The sequence below is a fragment of the Neolamprologus multifasciatus genome, chromosome 2, assembly GCF_963576455.1.
Source record: "Neolamprologus multifasciatus chromosome 2, fNeoMul1.2, whole genome shotgun sequence".
Lineage (NCBI taxonomy): Eukaryota > Metazoa > Chordata > Actinopteri > Cichliformes > Cichlidae > Neolamprologus > Neolamprologus multifasciatus.
Window position 1 is genome coordinate 31,359,589 of NC_140440.1, and position 19,147 is coordinate 31,378,735.

General features: G+C 40.1%; 1 protein-coding gene across 2 annotated transcripts in view; it reads left to right on the forward strand.

The window, feature by feature from the left end:
- Positions 1 to 4,020, forward strand: part of ccdc88b (coiled-coil and HOOK domain protein 88B) — a 64,308-nt gene extending 60,288 nt beyond the window's left edge. For both annotated transcript variants that reach the window (XM_085172394.1, XM_085172400.1), the window contains 2 exons: positions 2,355 to 2,696; positions 3,003 to 4,020. In XM_085172394.1, coding sequence (XP_085028520.1) covers positions 2,355 to 2,696; positions 3,003 to 3,058 — 398 coding nt within the window. In that variant the 3' untranslated portion in view covers positions 3,059 to 4,020. The remainder of the gene's footprint in view (positions 1 to 2,354; positions 2,697 to 3,002) is intronic.
- Positions 4,021 to 19,147: the final 15,127 nt, after the last annotated feature.

Here is a 19,147-nt window from a genome sequence, read left to right on the forward strand (position 1 = left end):
GCTGTGATCAGCTGACCTTTGCTGCTGCTTCTCTGAGGTTTACTGCTCTCTGTGGATTTAGCCAACTACATTTCTACAGTATATAAGCAGATTTTAAAGTAGCACCGTGGCTGCTTTCCAACACTAACCCACTATAATAGTGAAATTGTTACTAAAGAACATCATCAGCTTAAATTCAAACTGATGACTCCCAATAGACTCCTCCTTGGACGCACTTATTTTGAAGCATTATATAAATTAACTAACTTTCAAATTGATGGTCAGTGTGTATAAAAAAAATATATATATGATTTAAATAAATTTAAATTCTGAATTGTTTCAGTGCCTCATCTCTCAGGTAACGTCTCTGATGCTAGTCAGGATGTAAAGTAAATGTCACCTTGGACATCAGTCTTCCCCAACTCTGCAAACTACTGTCCAGCTTAAACTTAAACTTAAACTAACATGAAATTATCATCACTTAATTGGTTTGCATAAACACCTCCACCTCCTCTGAGGTTCATGGATGTAGTGAAGGACATGCAAGAGGGTTGGTGTGACAGAGGAGGATGCTAGGGACAGGGTGCGATGGCAGCAGATGATCCTTTAAAGGAAGCAGCCAAAAGATGGAAAAGACTTGCAGAGCTGTCCTTACCTTTAAAAATGATCTCTCATCTTCCTCTCCTGTCTTGTCTTTCTTACATCTTTGTCTAACCTTCTCTGTCTCAGAGAAGAAAGCTGATATTTTTCTTCCCCCTGAGAAGTACAACAACTCTAGCTATCAGGTCCATTGTGCACCACACTGCACAGCTCAAGTGGTGTTTTGGATTTTACTAGTTGAGCTCTTTGAATACCTGCCATTTCAAGAAAAAGGTTAGTCTGTTTATGCTCGCTTCTCTCTTTAGAAGCACTAGATGCTGAAATACTGGGACAAACAGCTTTGTTAACATCTGTAGCGTGGATGCAAGACAGCGAAGAAAAGAGAGGAAAAAAAGATGATGTATACAGGCGGTACTTAACTGTCTCCACAGCATCAGCTAGACGAAGCATGAAAAATTAACTTGATTTATAGTATTTTGTATTAAACTGTCTATCACATTTAATTACTGATTTATGAAGGTGTCAGAATGCACTCTTGCCGACTTTAACCCCTGCTTTTAAGAAAACTTAAAGTTCTAGGCAATATTGGAAAGTGCTCATTATAACTTGTTGGTGATATCGTTCTTATCACACCTCGCATTTCAATTCCTAAGAATATATACATATAACAAGAGAGATATGCTATTTTAGACACACTTCCATTTCAATAGAAAATAGAATAGGAAAACAAAACAAAAAAAAAGACTCCAGTCTGAACAAGATAAGATGCAGCATTTTTTCAGCCTAATGTCCTAAATGATGCATTTTCATTGTTATTGTTAGTGCCGAAAATGTGCTCGAGTTCTCGGCGGCACTGTTAAGTATTTATTAGTAGTGCATAAAAACACGTAACAAACAGCTTAGAATAGACACGAATGTAGCTGGAAATAGGCATGAGCACACATCTAAGTGTTTAAAATCAATAATTCCAAAATGTGTTATGATGCTATATTTTATTAGTGTAAAATCATACATCATTAATAATGTTATTGTTGTTAATGAACGTGTTATGTAATATTTTATAAACCAGCCGTTATCTGTTTGCATACGGTTGATGTTAAATGTTGAACAGGAGGATTTAATAAATTCTGCTCTGCAATTATCGGCATGTTGACATTACATGTTGACATTACATGTTGACATTTCAAATGAATACAATATTTTACATATATGCCACGAATGCCTGCTATAGAGCATGCACATTTAGTTGTTTATACATGTAATATAGTGGCTTGATAATTGCTAAATAAATGTTTCAAATGAAGGGTTAGGAACTGATTTTTCTCTGCTTTTCTGCTGCATCAAACCAAAGAGGTTCACATCACTTGTCGGTCTCACACTCATGGATTGATGGCTGGCAGTGCTGCCGATTGTACAGGCTTAATGTGTGGCTCAAGGACACTTAGACATGAGGAGGGAAAGAATCAAACTAATAACCTCGCCATTAATGGCAATACAGGCCAACCACCTGAGCCACAGTTATCTTTTCTTTTCTTTTTTTTCTCGAACCTATATTTGTCCTGAGTCCCTGAAACTGCTTTGGCACTGGAAAAGAAAAATTCTACCTTCTATCTTTGTGCTGTAAATGGGCTCATCTGGCTAAACACAAATGCAGAGGATCCTGTACATGAATATTTCTGAATGAATGATTAACGATAAAATTATCAACTGCAACAGTGAACTTATATTTTGTTTAAGGTTTCCTTTATAATAGTTTATGAATCCTTCTCATACAGTTCCAGACCCTCGCAGTGCTCCGGTCTCTCCTTCTCCCCTGAGAAAATCTGCATCCCAGACAGAACCCGAGGTCTCTCTTCCCGGCGCACCAGCTACGCGCGCTGGCTCCGGGGGCCGTCGTAAACTGGGATCCCGTCACGGCTGGGGGTTGGGATTGGCCAGAGCAGGCTCGGGAGTTTCACAGTCTTTTAGTCCCGGCGACCAGAAGACAAATCCACGCCAGCGGTTACGCTCCAGCCAGAACAACGCTTCCGTCCTATGGGAGGGAGAGAGAAGTGCATCTCAGGAAGCGGACGCCCCGTTGACCGGTCAGGAGAGCGCCGAGGAGGATGAAGTGAAAGGTGCGGAGGAGAAAGGGGGCTGAGAAAGATTCATGTTCATGTTTTCTTTTTCTTTTTTTTTCTTTAAGAAGGAAAACTGTAAATAATTAACAAAGGGGATTATTCAGAAGAAATTTACCAGCTTGTTCAGATGGATATTTTCAAACTTCTCCTGTGTTAACAAGTGAGCTGCGAGCACATCTTTGGGGTAATAAGAAAAACATTAAGCCAAAGTCAACTGTAAGGAAAAATAAACTGCACAGAATCATCACACCATCTAAAATCCCTCAAAGGTAGACCTAGTATTTCTTTTCTTTTGTCTTCCAGATAATCAGCACTCGAGTGACGACAGCACAACAGCACAAGACAGAAGTGTAGACTAACCCCAGCTGAATTAATAACAAATGTTTTATATTATGTGCTCCATGGAAACCGTTTTCATGCCTCTTCTTGTGTGTCTGCATATTTTAAATACAAGATCCTCCTAGTATTTTTGAATACATGAATAAATGCTTTAATCAGTCATTTGAGATCTTACTCATTTGTGAAGCAATTAACACCCTCCTTAGTACATACTATGAATAAAACTGACTGTACACCATCTATATATCTAGTGCACCTATAAAAAAAAGCTGAATATTGTGAAAATGTTTTCTTTTTCATTTTAATTCAAAGAGGTAATCCTGCAAATATTCTGTATTTAAGGCACACTAAGACAACAATTTCAAAGCGTTTTTGTGATTCTGGCTTTTAGCTCGTGAAAATTAGAAATCCAGACTCCTAGAATATTAATTATAAATATTGCTTATCTCTTGGTCGAGTTCAGTGCATGCAACACAATCATGGGGAAGACTGTTGAACTGACTGTTGCCCAGATCACGATCATTAACACCGTCCACGAGGAGAGTGAGCCACAGAAGGTGGCTCCTGAAAAGGCTCACTGTTTGTGCTGTATCGAAACATCAGTGGAAAGAAACGGCGTGTTAGGAAAAGGTGCACAAGAAACAGGGATGACAGTAGCCTCGTGAAGACTGTCAGGAAAAGTCCATTCAAGAACCTGGGAGTGCTTCACAAGGAATGGACTGATGTTGCCATCAGTGCTTCAGGAGCCACTATCAGCAGATGTCTTTAGGAAACAGCTGTAACTGAAACAGACCCCACCAATAATCAGACCCAACCAATATAACCCCCCCAATAAAATTATGAATTATCTTGCATAAGTAGGCTGTTGATTTTCTTTACTCATTTCAGGTATTACCAGCAAAATAGTTGCATGTTTAATCATCTGGGAATTTACCCAGATTTATTTATTTATTTATTTAGACAGGGGTCTTGACACCCCCCCCCCCCCCCCCCCCCCCCCCCCCCCAATGTTCAGCACAAAATTACGCCGATGATCTGGGCTAAGGAAAAAAGAAACTGGACTGATGCTCAGTGGTCCAAAGTCGTCATTTTAGATTAAAGTGAGTTTTTCATTTAATTAGTAAATCAAGATCCTGGGGTCTGTGATCATTCCATGTCTGGTTGATCCGTGATGCTTGAATCCAGAGTCCATGCAGGCGTGTAGCAGAATCTTTTCAGCACGCTTCATCCACTTCCATCTGCTTATAAGCTTTATGGAGATGCTGATTTCCTTTTCCAGCAGGACTTAGCACCTGCCCACTGTGCCAAAACTGCTATGAAATGGTTTGCTGACCATGTTAATACTGTGCTTGATTGGCCAGCCAACTGGCTGGGAACACCAGTCATTACCTACTTCTTCTCCAAACTCAGATTTGCTTTTTATTGAATGGCACCACAATCGTCTCCTACTATTAAGAGTAAAAGTATAAATGGAGACTTTTTTTAATCAAGTGAGTTTTGATGTGTTATTCTGAAATGGAGTAACTCACAAGAAATTTAGTCTTTTATTGTGGAGGACTTGTTAGGAACGTAATAATGCTACTTAAGAGTTATGGAACTAAACCCAGACCAGACTGACTACTTTTAAAGGACCAAAAGATTTTTATACTCATATAACAGCTGATATGCTAGAGTTGTTAAAAAGGGAAAGGGATTAAAGGGGTTGGTAAATAACTCTGAATTTATTCTTAGAGTTGGCGACTTGAAGACCACAGCTGACACCACGCCACTGTTTGTTCAGCTGCAATGTTACTCTGCTACATGTGCTGCAGACAAGTAAGCAATGCATTTTGAGCCTCTAATCTCTTTTACTGCACTTTCTTTCTACTATCTACTATCAAGAACATGTTAGCTAATACCGGCCAATAACCTCTGCTTGTATCTGTCCAGACTCGACAGATAAAGCCAATCCACCAGCGAGCTACACAAAAGCTGCAAGCAGCAATTTTCAGTTATGTAAAGATATATGAACAGTAAGGCTTTAAATTGAAACACCTGAGTTTTGTCAAATTGAAACATTTATGCATTACTTTTCTGCTTGTATAAGTTTCTCTGCATTATTGATAAATACTTTAAAATGAGGATGAATTAAAAAAAAAACAAACTCTGACGCATGTTTATTGATCACAATCTCAAGTCAAGGCAAGTTAAACACTGAGGAAGAGATTACATTAAATAACAGATGATGAGTTGTGGCTATAAGAATGAAACCAAGTTATGTAATACAGTAAGAACACGAGCATGGGTACTATTCTTTGAGTGGAGGAGGATGACCAGAGTGGTTCAAGCTGATAGGATGCCAACAATAACTCAAGTAACCACTTGTTACAAAATGTATGCAGAAGAGCAACTCTGAGCACACAGCAGATGGGCTACAACAGCAAAAGACCGGATGAGACTTATGTAAGATTAGAACAGAAAACTCAATCTCATCTGGACAACAAAAGACTGGAAAAAAAACGTTGTCTGATCAGATGAGTCTTGATTTCTGCTGCAACATTCAGATGGGAGGGAACAACATCCACCCTGCCTTGTATCAACGGTTCAGGCTGCTGCTGGTGTAATGTGTGGATATTGTCTTGGCATACAGTCTCCAGATCTCAATCCAGTAGAGCACTTTTGGATGTGATTTTCATTGTGAATGTGAAGCTGACACATCTGCAGCAGCTCTTTGATGCTATCGTTTCAATATCAATCAAAATCTCTGAGGTAATGACGTTACCGGTGTCTGCAATTAAGGACTGGATTGAGTACGTGGGAAACTCGGTCTTCTGAGAAAGCTTCTTTACTTCTTTTGCAACAGCAGTAACAGCATTTCATCTTAACAAGCCCAGACTAAAAAGTTGCCTCTGTAACTACTAGGAAGCTGAGTGTTTCTACTGTCATAACATTGTCTCCATTTTAATTGTTAACATTATTTATTGATGTATTCAGTTGTATTTTGACATGACCTTTTACTACACTTGTCAGTTTCCAAAGCTCCACATTCACTGTGTAAATCCCTCAGCAGATTCTCAAATAGCAGCTCTGCAGCATCTGTGGAGGCGGTTAATTACTGATGCCAGCAAGAAGACACCAGGAACATTAGAGTAGATTTCATGGGCTATATCATAAGTGACATGTATGTGGCTCGGCTGTGGCAGAAAGTGGAGCAGAGCCCTCATATGTAAATTTCACTTGAGCATTAAAGTTCAGTGCTTGAAGCTTCATCTCGTTTTCCATAAATCTTTACAGGATTAACGAAAAAATGTTCAGTGTTCACGCTGCTCCTTCTGATCGCCTCTCCTTTAAGTTGGCTCACTCAAAGTCAAAAAAGTGTGACTTTTAAAAGCTGCTGGGGGTTTTCTTTTTGTGAGCAGAGCTTCAAGGTAAAAAGGAAAAGCACTGGAGCAAGGTGAACCAAAAGCATAAAAATCCCTGCAAGAGAAAGACTTAAGTACGGAAGTGAGACAAAAAATAATGAAGTCATCTGCAATGCAGTTTCTTTCTCAGGGTCAGATTCATGCAGAAAGCAAAATAATGCATAAATCTGATGGAAAACCTCTGCCTAACCCCCAGATCTTATTTGCCTACAGCCACATAAACATGAGAAACCCTGCCATCTGGCTCGCATATGGTTGAAAATCCCATTTAATTTAGGGTTCCTGTGTAAATCTAGCCATTGATCAAATGGCAAATGAGCTGCATTAGTGCTTTAATGAGATTCCTCTTTCACTGTTGCACCAAATGGTGTCAGTGTAGAGCCAGGCCAGGCCTCTGTCAACAGACAGACACATGGACAGATGAAGACGGGGGAATTAGCATGTAGCTTTCCAAATGCGCAGAGCTGAGAGTTCATCATGAAGCTAAAACGGCCTTCTCACAAGACACGCAGCTCCCAGCCTCCCAGATTAGGACAGGGAAACGTCAGCGTTTCCGTTAGGAGTGCTATTTTTTGGGGAGGGTGGTGCGTATAGCGCAGCGCATAGCTCTGTTTTTCCTACCCCTTCTCAAATACACATCCTAAATTATGATTTGCAAATGACAAATAGATCGCTAATACAATTCATGAATTATGTAGTTGTCATGGTGACATTAATCAAAAAGCAGGTCCCTTCTCTGGGCGCCGAACATTGTGTTTGTGGAATTGAGATGCATGACAGGGGCTGCACACCGAGGCGCCTGAGTGAGCGCAGGGCAAAGCGATAGCAAGATATTGGTTCTGCCAGTCACTCAGAGGCTTATTATGAGTGCAATGCAACAATCACATGCCTTCAGGCACACAGACAGACAGCGCCCACAGACTAAAAGTGAGGGCAAGGCTTTAAATCCTTTTTAGCCTTGTAAAAAACCCGTATATGTAATTTCTTGCCTTCTGTTTATAAGCCTCTGTGCATTATCAAGAAATTTGTATGGGAAGGATTTATTTGAAGAAAAAAAAAAATTGTAATTTGAGCCATCTTTATTCAGCACAATCTCTCGCTGAAATAAAACATTTTTTTTAAAGAAAGCTTTTCCCAGGGAGCATAATGAGCTGCTGCGACACAAAATCAGTACAAAATAAATAAATAAATAAAAGGCCTTGAAGAAAAAAAAGAGACGTCATTGCCACAAAATGAGTGATTAAGTGCCATCTCCACTCCTGATTCCTAAAGCGATGAATGATGGATGGCTGCCTTGGCTGACATCACAGTTGGATCTCAAGAGTGTGCTCAGCTGCTTAATTATTGAGCACCTGAGGGGTGTAACACTATCAGTAAAAATCACTTTTTCAAGCCTCCTCTTCGATGTTTTTGGTCTTCCTCCAGTGCTCTATTTTTTCATTTTCGGTGAAGCCTGCTTTTTTTTTTTTTTTGTTGAACCCTCCATGGCCTGCATATGTTTTTCTTCACCGCTTCCTCTGCCCGTTCACCTCCAGTCCTGGCCTGACATATCAATTTTTCATGATTGTGTCTTACTAAAGAGTCTCTCTGGACTAAAAACCTCACTTAAACCACTTAGTCCACTTACTGAACAAGTAAGGCATCCTAAATACTTAGGTGCATTAGGTTTTTGTACAGTCTTTGTCTTTGCCACAGAGATGAATCTTTGTAACTATCCACTGAATTCAAATCAAGCTCGTGTTCAGTCTTCCCAGACTTGTTTTGTGCAGTCTGCCTGATTTGGAAGCAGCTCACACCACTGAAACTTTGCTTTGGGTTAATAAAAAGTTATAATTCATGGATTGTTGTTAGGCATTTTCTCCCAGCAGAGGCCCTCCGGTTGGGCAGGCACCGAGACAAGAGAGCGCCGAGGTGATCTTTGATCGAGAAGTGGTGGAGTAATTCAATTAATTATATTTTGCTCTAGGCAACAAAAGTCGGGGAGGAGATCCTTGAGAGGGAACACAATGCAACTAGGTGGAGAAATAACAAGTAAGTGGAGTGTGTGTGCACACACACCGACTGACCCTGCAACCTCGCCTCCTCACAAAACTGTCAGAATCTCTGCTTTCAGCGGGCTTTTACTCAATGAGGTTAGCCCAAAGGTGAGTCTGTTCATCTATAACTTCCCTCCGTCTGCCTCCAGCCGTCTCTTTACCTCTAACTTCTTCCTCTCCTTTAATTCATCCCTCTCCCCTCTCCCCCTTTCCTTCTCTCCCTTTCATTTGAGATCATTTCTCCTCTTCTAACAGTTTGTCCATGCTCGCTCTCTCCTCCTCCTCCCTTTGCACTCCCTTTCTCTCCCCTAGTGTATTAAGGGGCTTTGACGCTCTCAGTAAAAGCTGATTTATTCTCTGGGTGGTATCGATCGGTTTCTGCATTAAAGATTATAATTCATTACCCCGGCCCCTTTTAATACATTAAACACTCAAAATAAAAATAAAACGCTCCCCGCGCCCCCCCAACAGACTTCTGGCGTCCCGAGGGTGCGGGAAAACACTTGTCGAGACGTCCGTTCTGTCGTCCTGGGTCCCAGAGCTCCACCTGTGTGTGTGTGTGTGTGTGTGTGTGTGTTTGACAGAGGGATCCTCACAGGAATACAATCCTCCCTTTAAGCAAATACAAAACACATGACAAATCACTGACAGTAGGGGTCAAAACACTGAAAAACAGACGTGACAGAGCTGCAACAATTAATCCATTCACTGATCTTCAGAAAATTTATCAAGTATTTGAAAACTGACTAATTATCTGTTAAATCAAGGAAAAAATATCAAACAATCTCAAGTTTCAACTTGTGTTAGGATTTCTTCTGCTTTTTCTATCCGGTTAATTGGGCAAATTCAACATTTAAGGGGTGCCGTTCCAGTCTGTCTGCATCTGTTGCCATTTATTTACTAAAATATCTCAACATTTTCTAAGTGGACCAGCTGCAAATGCATGCAGACATGTGTTTGTTAGAAGATTAATCCAAATGATTTTAATGACTGCATCATCAGAATGCAGAGAAGGGTGGGCGATTAATTTTCCTAAGGCTTGCGTGCAAAACTGGGACTGTTGTGGTGGGCTGCACCAATAATCTAACTGGGACTGTTGTGAAGGGCCGCACGGTGCAGCCCTCCACAACAGTCCAAGTTTCTCAAATGACTGCTTGAGAAAATTAATTGCCCACAATATAAATATATAAAAACAGGCATGTTCTGAAGAACAAGTCAGATTACAGATTAACTAAATTGACTAGGATGAATTAAAACAATCTAACAATCAGCACAAGTCTGTATGCCTACTCCACTCCAAATGACAATATAAGTTGATCAAAGTCTATATCTATATAGTCTATCTATAATGTGGCTGATATTTGATGGTTAACTCTTGACCTAAATCCAAATGGTCTGTCAATCACTTAGACCACTTATATCAATGAAACCAGTCTCTTTCCCTCTCTCTCTCTCTCTCTCTCTCTCTCTCTCTCTCACACACACACACACACACACACACACACACACACACACACACACACACACACACACACACACACACACACACACACACACACACACACACGTGTGCATGCACACACAGAGCATACCTTTCTTTGAGTTAGGTAATTCATTTAAAAATAGACACCGGCAGCACAGTGATCACTGGGACTGAATTTGTCTGTCCTCATAAAGAAAATACATACTGACATGAGAGATTATTTCATGATGTTACTAGAGTGGGAGTTTATTGGAGCCAGAGATTTATATATATAGAGCTTCAGGTCTAGTCTCAATAGTGTTGCCCTTTGAAGCACTTCTGCATTGGCTTCATTTTCAACTAACCCACCTGGGAAAAACCCACGTTTCAGTAAATGAGCAAATACTAGCACACTGAAATGCTAAAGTATGATGATTAACATGATAGACAGATTTTTTTTCTATCCTCAGAGTTGCCTTTTTCTCATTTACATGACTGTCCTGCATTTACAGCACTAAGCAGCTCTTTTGTGCACCAATAGATTATAGATTTCTTGCACATGGGTCAACTTAAGGATTTGTGTACTGCCTACGTACACTCCACTGTTTGTCAATAATCTGGCCTCTGTGGGATAGTAAGGATTTAAGAAGCACCATGTGTCCTCTATTGATTTTACCCCAAATGGCCGCACCAATTCCCCTCACAAAACAAGATTGCCCTTCCCCATCGTCTTGACAGATTGATTTTGTATCTTGGCTGTGAGGACTTGAGGAGCAATCCCTCTGATTCTGCCTCCTCGCACTGTCACTCTGACGGACAATTTCCCTCTCCATCCTTTACCTCTCCCCATCTCTCCTCTGTCTCCTTCCATTAAAGGGCTCTTCTACCTTTAAGCTTCTAACTTCTCTCCGTCCAGCCTCCACCCCACCCTTCCCCTGGCCTCCTCCTCCTCCCCCAACTTGCTCCCTTTCTCCCTGACAGGCTTTCAGACAGTAAATCAGAGACATTGATCCAGCGCAGCGCCCAAGTGTCCTGGATTCTGCTAAAGAGCCATTTTCATTTCACAAGCAGTTTACTGGCCTCGCTACCCCCCACCCGTAAACATCGCTCTCCTCCCTCTTCTCTCGCTCTCTCCATCATGGCCTCATCCATACACATCACCCATCTCACCTAACTGCCGGATCCTCATTCTCTCAAAGTACCGCCACTGTTTTCCTCCCACTTTTGTCTGCTTTCTCACAATTGTCTTAGCAGAGAAATACCTTTGAAGGCTTGAAACATTTCACTACTACATACCAACTGCACACACAAACATTTGTCTCCCACAATTAGGATACGAAGCCCTGCAGGAGGATTCCTTGAATGAGCTCAAATAATTCTGCAGCAACATTAGGAGAGGACTAGTTTAACCTTCCTATAATTTGTGCGAGCACAAAGGGCTACTTCGTTAACAGGTTTTTCTCTCCTCAAAGAGGATGTCTGTAGTGTTCTGTAAGTCAGGTTTTTAAAAAAATTCCAATTAATAAACACCGCAGAGAAAGAAGCAGCCCACAGCTGCTCCTCTGCACTACAATATCTCATAAAAACAACAGAAATCTGACATTTATCTCTCAACCTTGCAGCAATACCTATACATTATGTTTGCATTGTAATTGTCTGCAGCAGCACACCAGCAGGAAATTTCCACAGATGTTTTATTTTTTAATTTTCTATAGTAGCTAACTTTCTGTCTGCAGTCAAGTGCCTGATGTTGTTTTCTCACGTGCAGTCTGTAAGTGTCTGGACAGAAATGCATTTTCCTTTACGTCTGTGCAAGAACATTTGGTGTGAAACAATAACAAGGGCGTTGATGTTGCTTCAACAGCACATGAGTTTGTTTGCGGTTTGCATAAACCCCCTCACTTTTTGACTGGTGAAGACGGACGGGGTTAGAATTTTCTGGTACAGTAACACAGGCAGCAATTTACAGTCTAATTCTGGTAGAAGTCAAACACTTAATGGTCCTTACTAGCACTTAAATGTCACTACAGTGAACTGAAGTGTGAGGAAAATTATGTTAATAACTTCTTATTGTCGAGTTAAGTAAAAATCGGTATACTTTATAGTGTAAACTACTGGCTGTGGTTCAACTCTCAAGTTTACTTTGAGTGAACTGATACACTAATTGAAATAAAAAATAAGGAAAGAAATCCCTACCACACTTTTGGGAATGTGCTGTTAGCAAGCATAATGTTTTTCCAGCACTGCAGCAGCTTATAAAAGATTTGCTGGAGTGGAAAACTAACTTACCTTTTTTCAAATGCACACTGGTGTCTGTTACTAAAACATAAAAGAGAATCCAGTGTAACACATAATATACAGACAGATCTAACATGGTTGTCCTTTAATGTTTAATGAGAACCTGACAAATTATTAATTATTTTAATTAAACTAATAGAATTAATTATGGGGGCTGTAATTTGATGGGGCTGTTCTCCTCTTTTTACCCTTTAATTACAGAGTGGGGGAAAAAAAGCTCCGGTTTCAGCTTTGTTCTTTATTAGGTGACCAGTATTTATAAAGTACTACTACTACTAAAATACTACTCCCTATAGTCTTGTTGCCATCTGCAGAGTATACCAGTTAGAAAACAATAGTACAATAAAATCACCCCCACTCATCAATAAATATATATTGGTTTCAGACTAGAATTGACTTGTGCTCACTGGTCAGTTTATTAGGTACACCAATTCAACTGCACGTTAATACAAATATTTTAATCACCAATCACACGGCAGCATTTAAAGCATCTAAGCATTTAGCCATGTAGACATAACCAACACAACCTGCTGAAGTTTCAAACTGAGCATCAAAATAAGGAATAAATGTGATTTAAGTGACTTTGAATATAGTGTGGTTGTTGGTGCCATGTGGGCTGGTCTGAGTATTTCAGGAACTGCTGCTTTACTGGAATTTGTCCACACATTCATCTCTAGAGTTGTCTAAGAAAGAGAAACTATCCAGTGATCAACATGTTTTGGGTGAAAAAACCTTGTTCATATTAGAGGTCAGAGGAGAATGGCCAGATTGCTCCAAGCTGATAAGATAAGTAACTCAAATAACCGCTTGTTACAACTAAGCAGTGTTGGGAAGGTTAATTTTAAAATGTATTCCATTACAGATTACAGAATACATGCCCCAAAATGTATTCTGTAACGTATTCCGTTACGTTACTCAATGAGAGTAACGTATTCTGAATACTTTGAATTACTTAATATATTATCATGCTGTTTACAACTACATGAATGTACTATTGCTGTGATTTATTACTGTTACTGAAGGTCCGCGGCTCCGAACCGTAGTAAAGGGACCTCTGGCTAATACGTTGGGTTCATGTCGGGTTCATGTCGGTCTCGTAGCCGAAAACTAGCTTTACTTTGTTGTCTGGGTCAACCTTGCTAGCGAGAGACAGAGAGAGGCGTTGAAAGGCTGCTCCAACAGAACTTATTGTTTTAGGAGGAAAACACGAACACGGTGTACAGTCGAGTCTTAATAGCTTACTTACAACTGGGCTCGTCAGGCACTCTTCTTGGCTGCAGTGGTTATTATTATATTTACATGCTTCCAGCTCCCGTTTTTGCTCGATGACAGCTCGTACTTTTCCTTTTTCTCCCTCCCTCGCTCACAGACACATAACGTGTATGGCAGTCCATTCTCCCTGCAGCACGGACTACACTGCCTATGATGCTACATTCTTTAGAGCTATACCGGTAGCATTCTGCCTATTAGCTTAGCACAACAACAACAAAAAGGCCTCTCTCACCCAGGAAACACGCAGAGAGAGAGCGTCACCCTGTAACCATGGCAACCGTAACAAAGCCACCTGGAACAACAGAACGTAGCTGTCAAACAAAACCCAAACAGTCCTGACCCGCCACAATATGAAACAGGGAAGTACCGCCGTGTAATCCATTTATTTCAACAAAGTAACTGTATTCTAAATACCACCTTTTTAAACGGTAACTGTAACGGAATACAGTTACTCATATTTTGTATTTTAAATACGTAACGGCGGTACATGTATTCCGTTACTCCCCAACTCTGCAACTAAGGGATGCAGGAGAGCATCTCTAAATGCACAACTTATTAAACTTTGAAGCAGATGGGATACAGCAGTATCCCACGCCAAGGTAGGGCTAGAGTTTCCATATGGGCTCACTGGCACTGAACAATGTCAGGATTTAGTGTAAACACCATGAAAGGATGGCTGATCCTGCCTTCCATCAACAGTTTAAAGTCTGGTGGTGGTTTAATGGTGTTGTGGATCTTTTCTTGCATCACTTTGAGCCCTTAAGTACCAGCTGAGCATCACTGAAATGCCACAGCTGCCTTGAGCATTGTCACTGACCATGTCCAGTCCTTGCTGTGGGGGATCTTTTCTTTGTAAACCTGGCCCCTCTGTACCAAGTGTGCATCATTTAAACACCACAGCCTACCTGAGTATTGCTGCCTGAGTGTACCCATGTTCTAAAGGCTGATTATAGCAGGATAACACATCATGTAACAAAGCTCAAATAATCTCAAACAGGTTTCTTAAAAATGACAATGAGTTCACTGTACTCAAATAGCCCAGTAACGCCCCTTTAGGATGTTTTTGAACAGGAGATTCACATGTGATGCTATCATGTTAATATGGACTAAAATCTCTGAGGAATGTGTCCAGCACCTTCATGAATCTCTGCCATGAAGAATTGGGGCAGAGCTGAAGGCAAAAGAAAGACCATCCTAGCGTAACTCTACCTGGCCAGTGAGTTCTCTATTTTTTAATGCTATTGAAAGCCATATTACTATATAGTGCACTCAAAGTATTCCACAATGCCTTGAAGTAGTGTACAACCAATGGTCACTACTCACACTGTATATGATAATGTACTGTAATGACTTAGTGGGACTCTAAATGGATCCAATGTCATCATTAATTTCGCCGGCGCTTTCATTCCTGTGACCAGTCACAATGTCTCCTGTAAATAGGTCTGTTGTTCCATTTCAGAAGCAGCATACATAACAGAAGATGAGTCACTGTTCAAGTACTTACAGGTGGCTTCAGAACTGATGGGTCTATTTAGATTTGAGCATTAGCATGCTTTATGTGTAACAATGTAAAAGCAACATCGCGGTTAAAGAGGATGAGCTTTCACACGCACTTTGCGGTGAGATTTCTCAGCTACAGTTTCTAAAGTCAAAAAATTCGGAACATCTACAATGAAATCACAAATTTGGCAAACTCAGGCCACCGATGCGCCGTGGGTATGCACACAATCCAGGCAACAGAATTTCATTTCCCTTCGCAAGCAGGCAATCAAAGAAAATAGCCTAATCAACATAAATCAGTCATTTTTTTTAACATATTCTAATTATTAAACAAATGAACACCTCCTATAACAACTGATTTATTTAAAAATAGTGGCATATGGTTTAAACCTTGAAACAACCAGAATCAATGACAACCACCAGCACAGAAGATGAACAAAATGCTACAAACACCTTTTTAAAATGATAAATTATTACAAAGATCAGGTGATATTAGTGCGAATACAACCAGCTGTTTGTTAAACCCATGCACATGGCACGGACTCCACCTTATACGTCTGTACCTTTTTATGGCTACTGCTTTCATAATTGTGTTAATTTCTACAGCTTTGTTAGTGTTCTCATATTGCCTGAAAAACTCACATCCCACAGTGGTGATTGTCACTGCTAATTGGCATTTAGTCTAATATTAGCCACCTGTAGCTAGCCGCGTTTATGACTGTGATTAAGTATGATTAAATAATTGTGTTTAAAATGCCCTAAACTACCATTTATTCGGTGGTTTAGTGCACTTTTACCTAACAGGACCCAGCTCGTCTTGGCACTTTTATAAAGCTGATTCAAAGCTCGGCTCTTGAGCGTGTGATGACTTGAATCTTAACATCAGGGGCCATAACCCCTCTGCCTGCCAACAGCCAGCAGGTTTGTGAGACCCTTCAGGGACATTACATCCCACAGCTGCAAACTGAAAGGCTTGTAGGGCAGAGGTGTCAAGAAGAGAGGTGTCTGCTGCAATGAATAAAATGCTGCTGGTAGAGTCTCATTTCCCAAGTCAAGAGGAGGTTTTTCCAAATTTAGTTTAGTTATGTTCCTTATAAATGGGGCGCTACAAAGAAAATGTTTTTTTTCTCACTGTTGTTATTATATAATAATAATTAATAGTTGTTTTACCTGCCTTGTTAATGGGTAACGCTTAAATGCTTCTCTGATTAATCAATGTTAATTTGCAGCACTAACAAAACATTTCTTATCAAACATTTACTTTTGTTCATCATTTTTCTGCTTAGCGCAGAGGCAATCACATACAGTATCTCTTACTTAATAGTACTGATATTTAAATATAAAAAAACTAAACTTAATTCAAAAATGGGAACACTGACTTGGAAGGCTGTTAATACAATTCACCACACAACAAGTTTTCCGAATATTTGCCATACCATTGCAATTAAAACACTCACATGTCCCAAATACAGCCCTGCAGTACATCAAAAACGAAAGAAAACCATTAATCAACATATGCACATTACCTCTGAAGTTACAGCAGTTTTATTAGAGACAGCTAAGCGTTTTGCATTTTGCATAATTTTAAAAAGTTTAAATTTGTTCAGAAGCCTGTTGAACTGCACAAATTAGGTTTTCTTTTCGGAAGTAAAATGACAAAAAACAGAGGCCGACAGCGCTGTAAACAACTTGTGCATAACAAGCAAGCGAATAACGCAGAAAACATTTTTAGACGGGAAACTATTCTTGAAGTACAGAGAGAGAGAGAGAGAGCTGTGCATGAAGTGTGATTTTATTGTGGTGGAAGCAAAACAGCCAAAGTCAGAGGGAATTCATGACGATATTTATGTGAAGCGTAGTTTGGATCTTCTTTTGCTGCTGGTTCGGTCAATATTGTTTGGAGAGAGATAAAACTAATGAATTTTAATGAATCAATATCACGTTATCCAAGCCAGAATCGATTTTAATCGATAAATCGACTATCAAAACCCACCCCTACTCCTAAAGTCATCATAAACGGGGGCTAAAGATTGTAAACATGTTTTTCGAACATTTCATATGGTAGTATTTGAAGACTGACTCACTTTTGGAGAAGTGTCCATAAGAACTGACATTTTTGGCACTGGTTAGCTTCTCTTGTTTTGTATACCCAAAATGTCATACATGTACAGGGGCAATAGAAGGCCATTGTATTCTAATTCAACAAGGTACTGGAAGCATTGCTCAGCAGTTTTAACATGACAACATTGCACAGTTGCTGCAGCTGGACATTCATGATTTGAATCTGCCATTCCACCACATCCTAAAAGTACACTGTAGGATTGAGGCCATAGCAGTTCAGTGTATTTGCTGTCATGTAAAAAAAAAAAACTGTTTCTAGATGGTCTGAGGAAGCAACCATTAGCACATGGGTACACTGTGGTCATAAAGGGATGGACATGGTCAGAAACAATACTTAGGTAGGCTGTGGTGTTTAAAAAAAAAAGCTCAGTTGGTCCTAAGAGGTTCAAAGTGTGGCATGAAAATATCCCCCACCAGCAGCCTGAATGTTGATACAAGGCAGGAGGAATTGGTTAGATATTTGCTTTAACAAGCAGTGGAACAGGTGTACCTAATAAAAAGTGTAAATTCTTGTGTGCCCATGATTTAACACCTCACACATCCCACGCACCGTATATTGTGAACTGTGGTCTGATACCTGAGCAGCTGCCTGCATTTTCTAATAATATCTTTATTTTTTTGTCTCGCTATCAGTGATGCAACAAAGCTGAAGTCAGTGAAATGTGAGCAAAGGTCCCACACAGCTCTCATTAGTTTTCCACGTGCAGTTATTCTCTCTTTGCTATCAGAATATCTGTTTTGCATCCCAGGTGTAAAGAGTTTCACATAAATAACAATATATTGAAAACAACCAGCAAATGCATGTATTACATCAAAAAATCACAGACAGGTTTTCAATGTTTGGTCTACACAGGTAAACTCAGGCCAAACCAAACTCTTATTTAATGGTCTGACAGATAGAGAAACAAACGGAGCTGCACAGTGTGCTCGGTGTAGCCTGTGGGACTGAGTGTTGTGTTTGATGGTTAAAGCTGATATTCTTCAAATAAAGTGTGAGAGGTTTATGATGTAATATAACCAGCCAGGGACAACATTTTCTTTTTTTAGTGCATGCAGTTTGAAAACTTGACTCAAGTGTTTGACCCACATTCTCTGGGCAGACACGTGGATTTACTCTGAACACAGCACAACAACTTCATCACACGGACTTCACACAGACCACAGCTGCATGTTTAATCATCAGTGAGAATCTCTTGTTTTGGATCAGCATGAAAAAGCAAGGCCTTTTAGGTACTTTTTCACATTTATATCGCATTTCTCTTTTCTTACTGCCCACTCAAAACACTTAACTAAAAGTCAGATTGTAACTGCAGCACTCCACACAGAAATCCTCCAAATGGGATTCAAACCAGGAACCTTCCTGTTGAATGATGACAGTGCTGCCTAACCACCGCAGTACCAATATCCCAGCCCAAATTTTAGTTATTGCAGGAATCTCTGCTGATTACACTGGGCCTCCGTGAGGTCTTGTGATTGGCTGACTGCTGCAAACAGAAGGTGTGAACAGCTGAAAGGGGAGGTATCCCTCCTCTTTGTCATATAGACCCAAGAGTTGTAGCATCGTTTCACTTTCATAACAGTTTTAATTCTATTCTGTTAGACTGATTTATGTCTTTTGTGAAGAGTTTTAGGGCTCACCTGTGGAAACTGCTGTATAAATAAGTATTGACTGCTAGCTACGAATAAAGTACCTGCGGCTGAATAGTTAGATCAGCTCTGTTCTACAAAGAAAAAAAGCTCTAGACCTTACCAGGTCTAAAAATGAGGTAAATACGCAACATATTACACTGTGATTATTTATTTAACAAAAACTATAGCAAAGTGAAATAACTGTATGTAGAAAAGGTTCGTACAGTCCACGAATAAATAGCTTGTAGAACTACCTTTAGCAGCACTTACTCACTCTGCACGATGTTTATCAGTCTCTCACATCACTGTGGAGGAATTTTGAACCACTTTTTTTTTTTTTTTAAAACAACGTTGCTTAAATTCTTTGAGGTTTGAAGTCAGGAGGTGCAG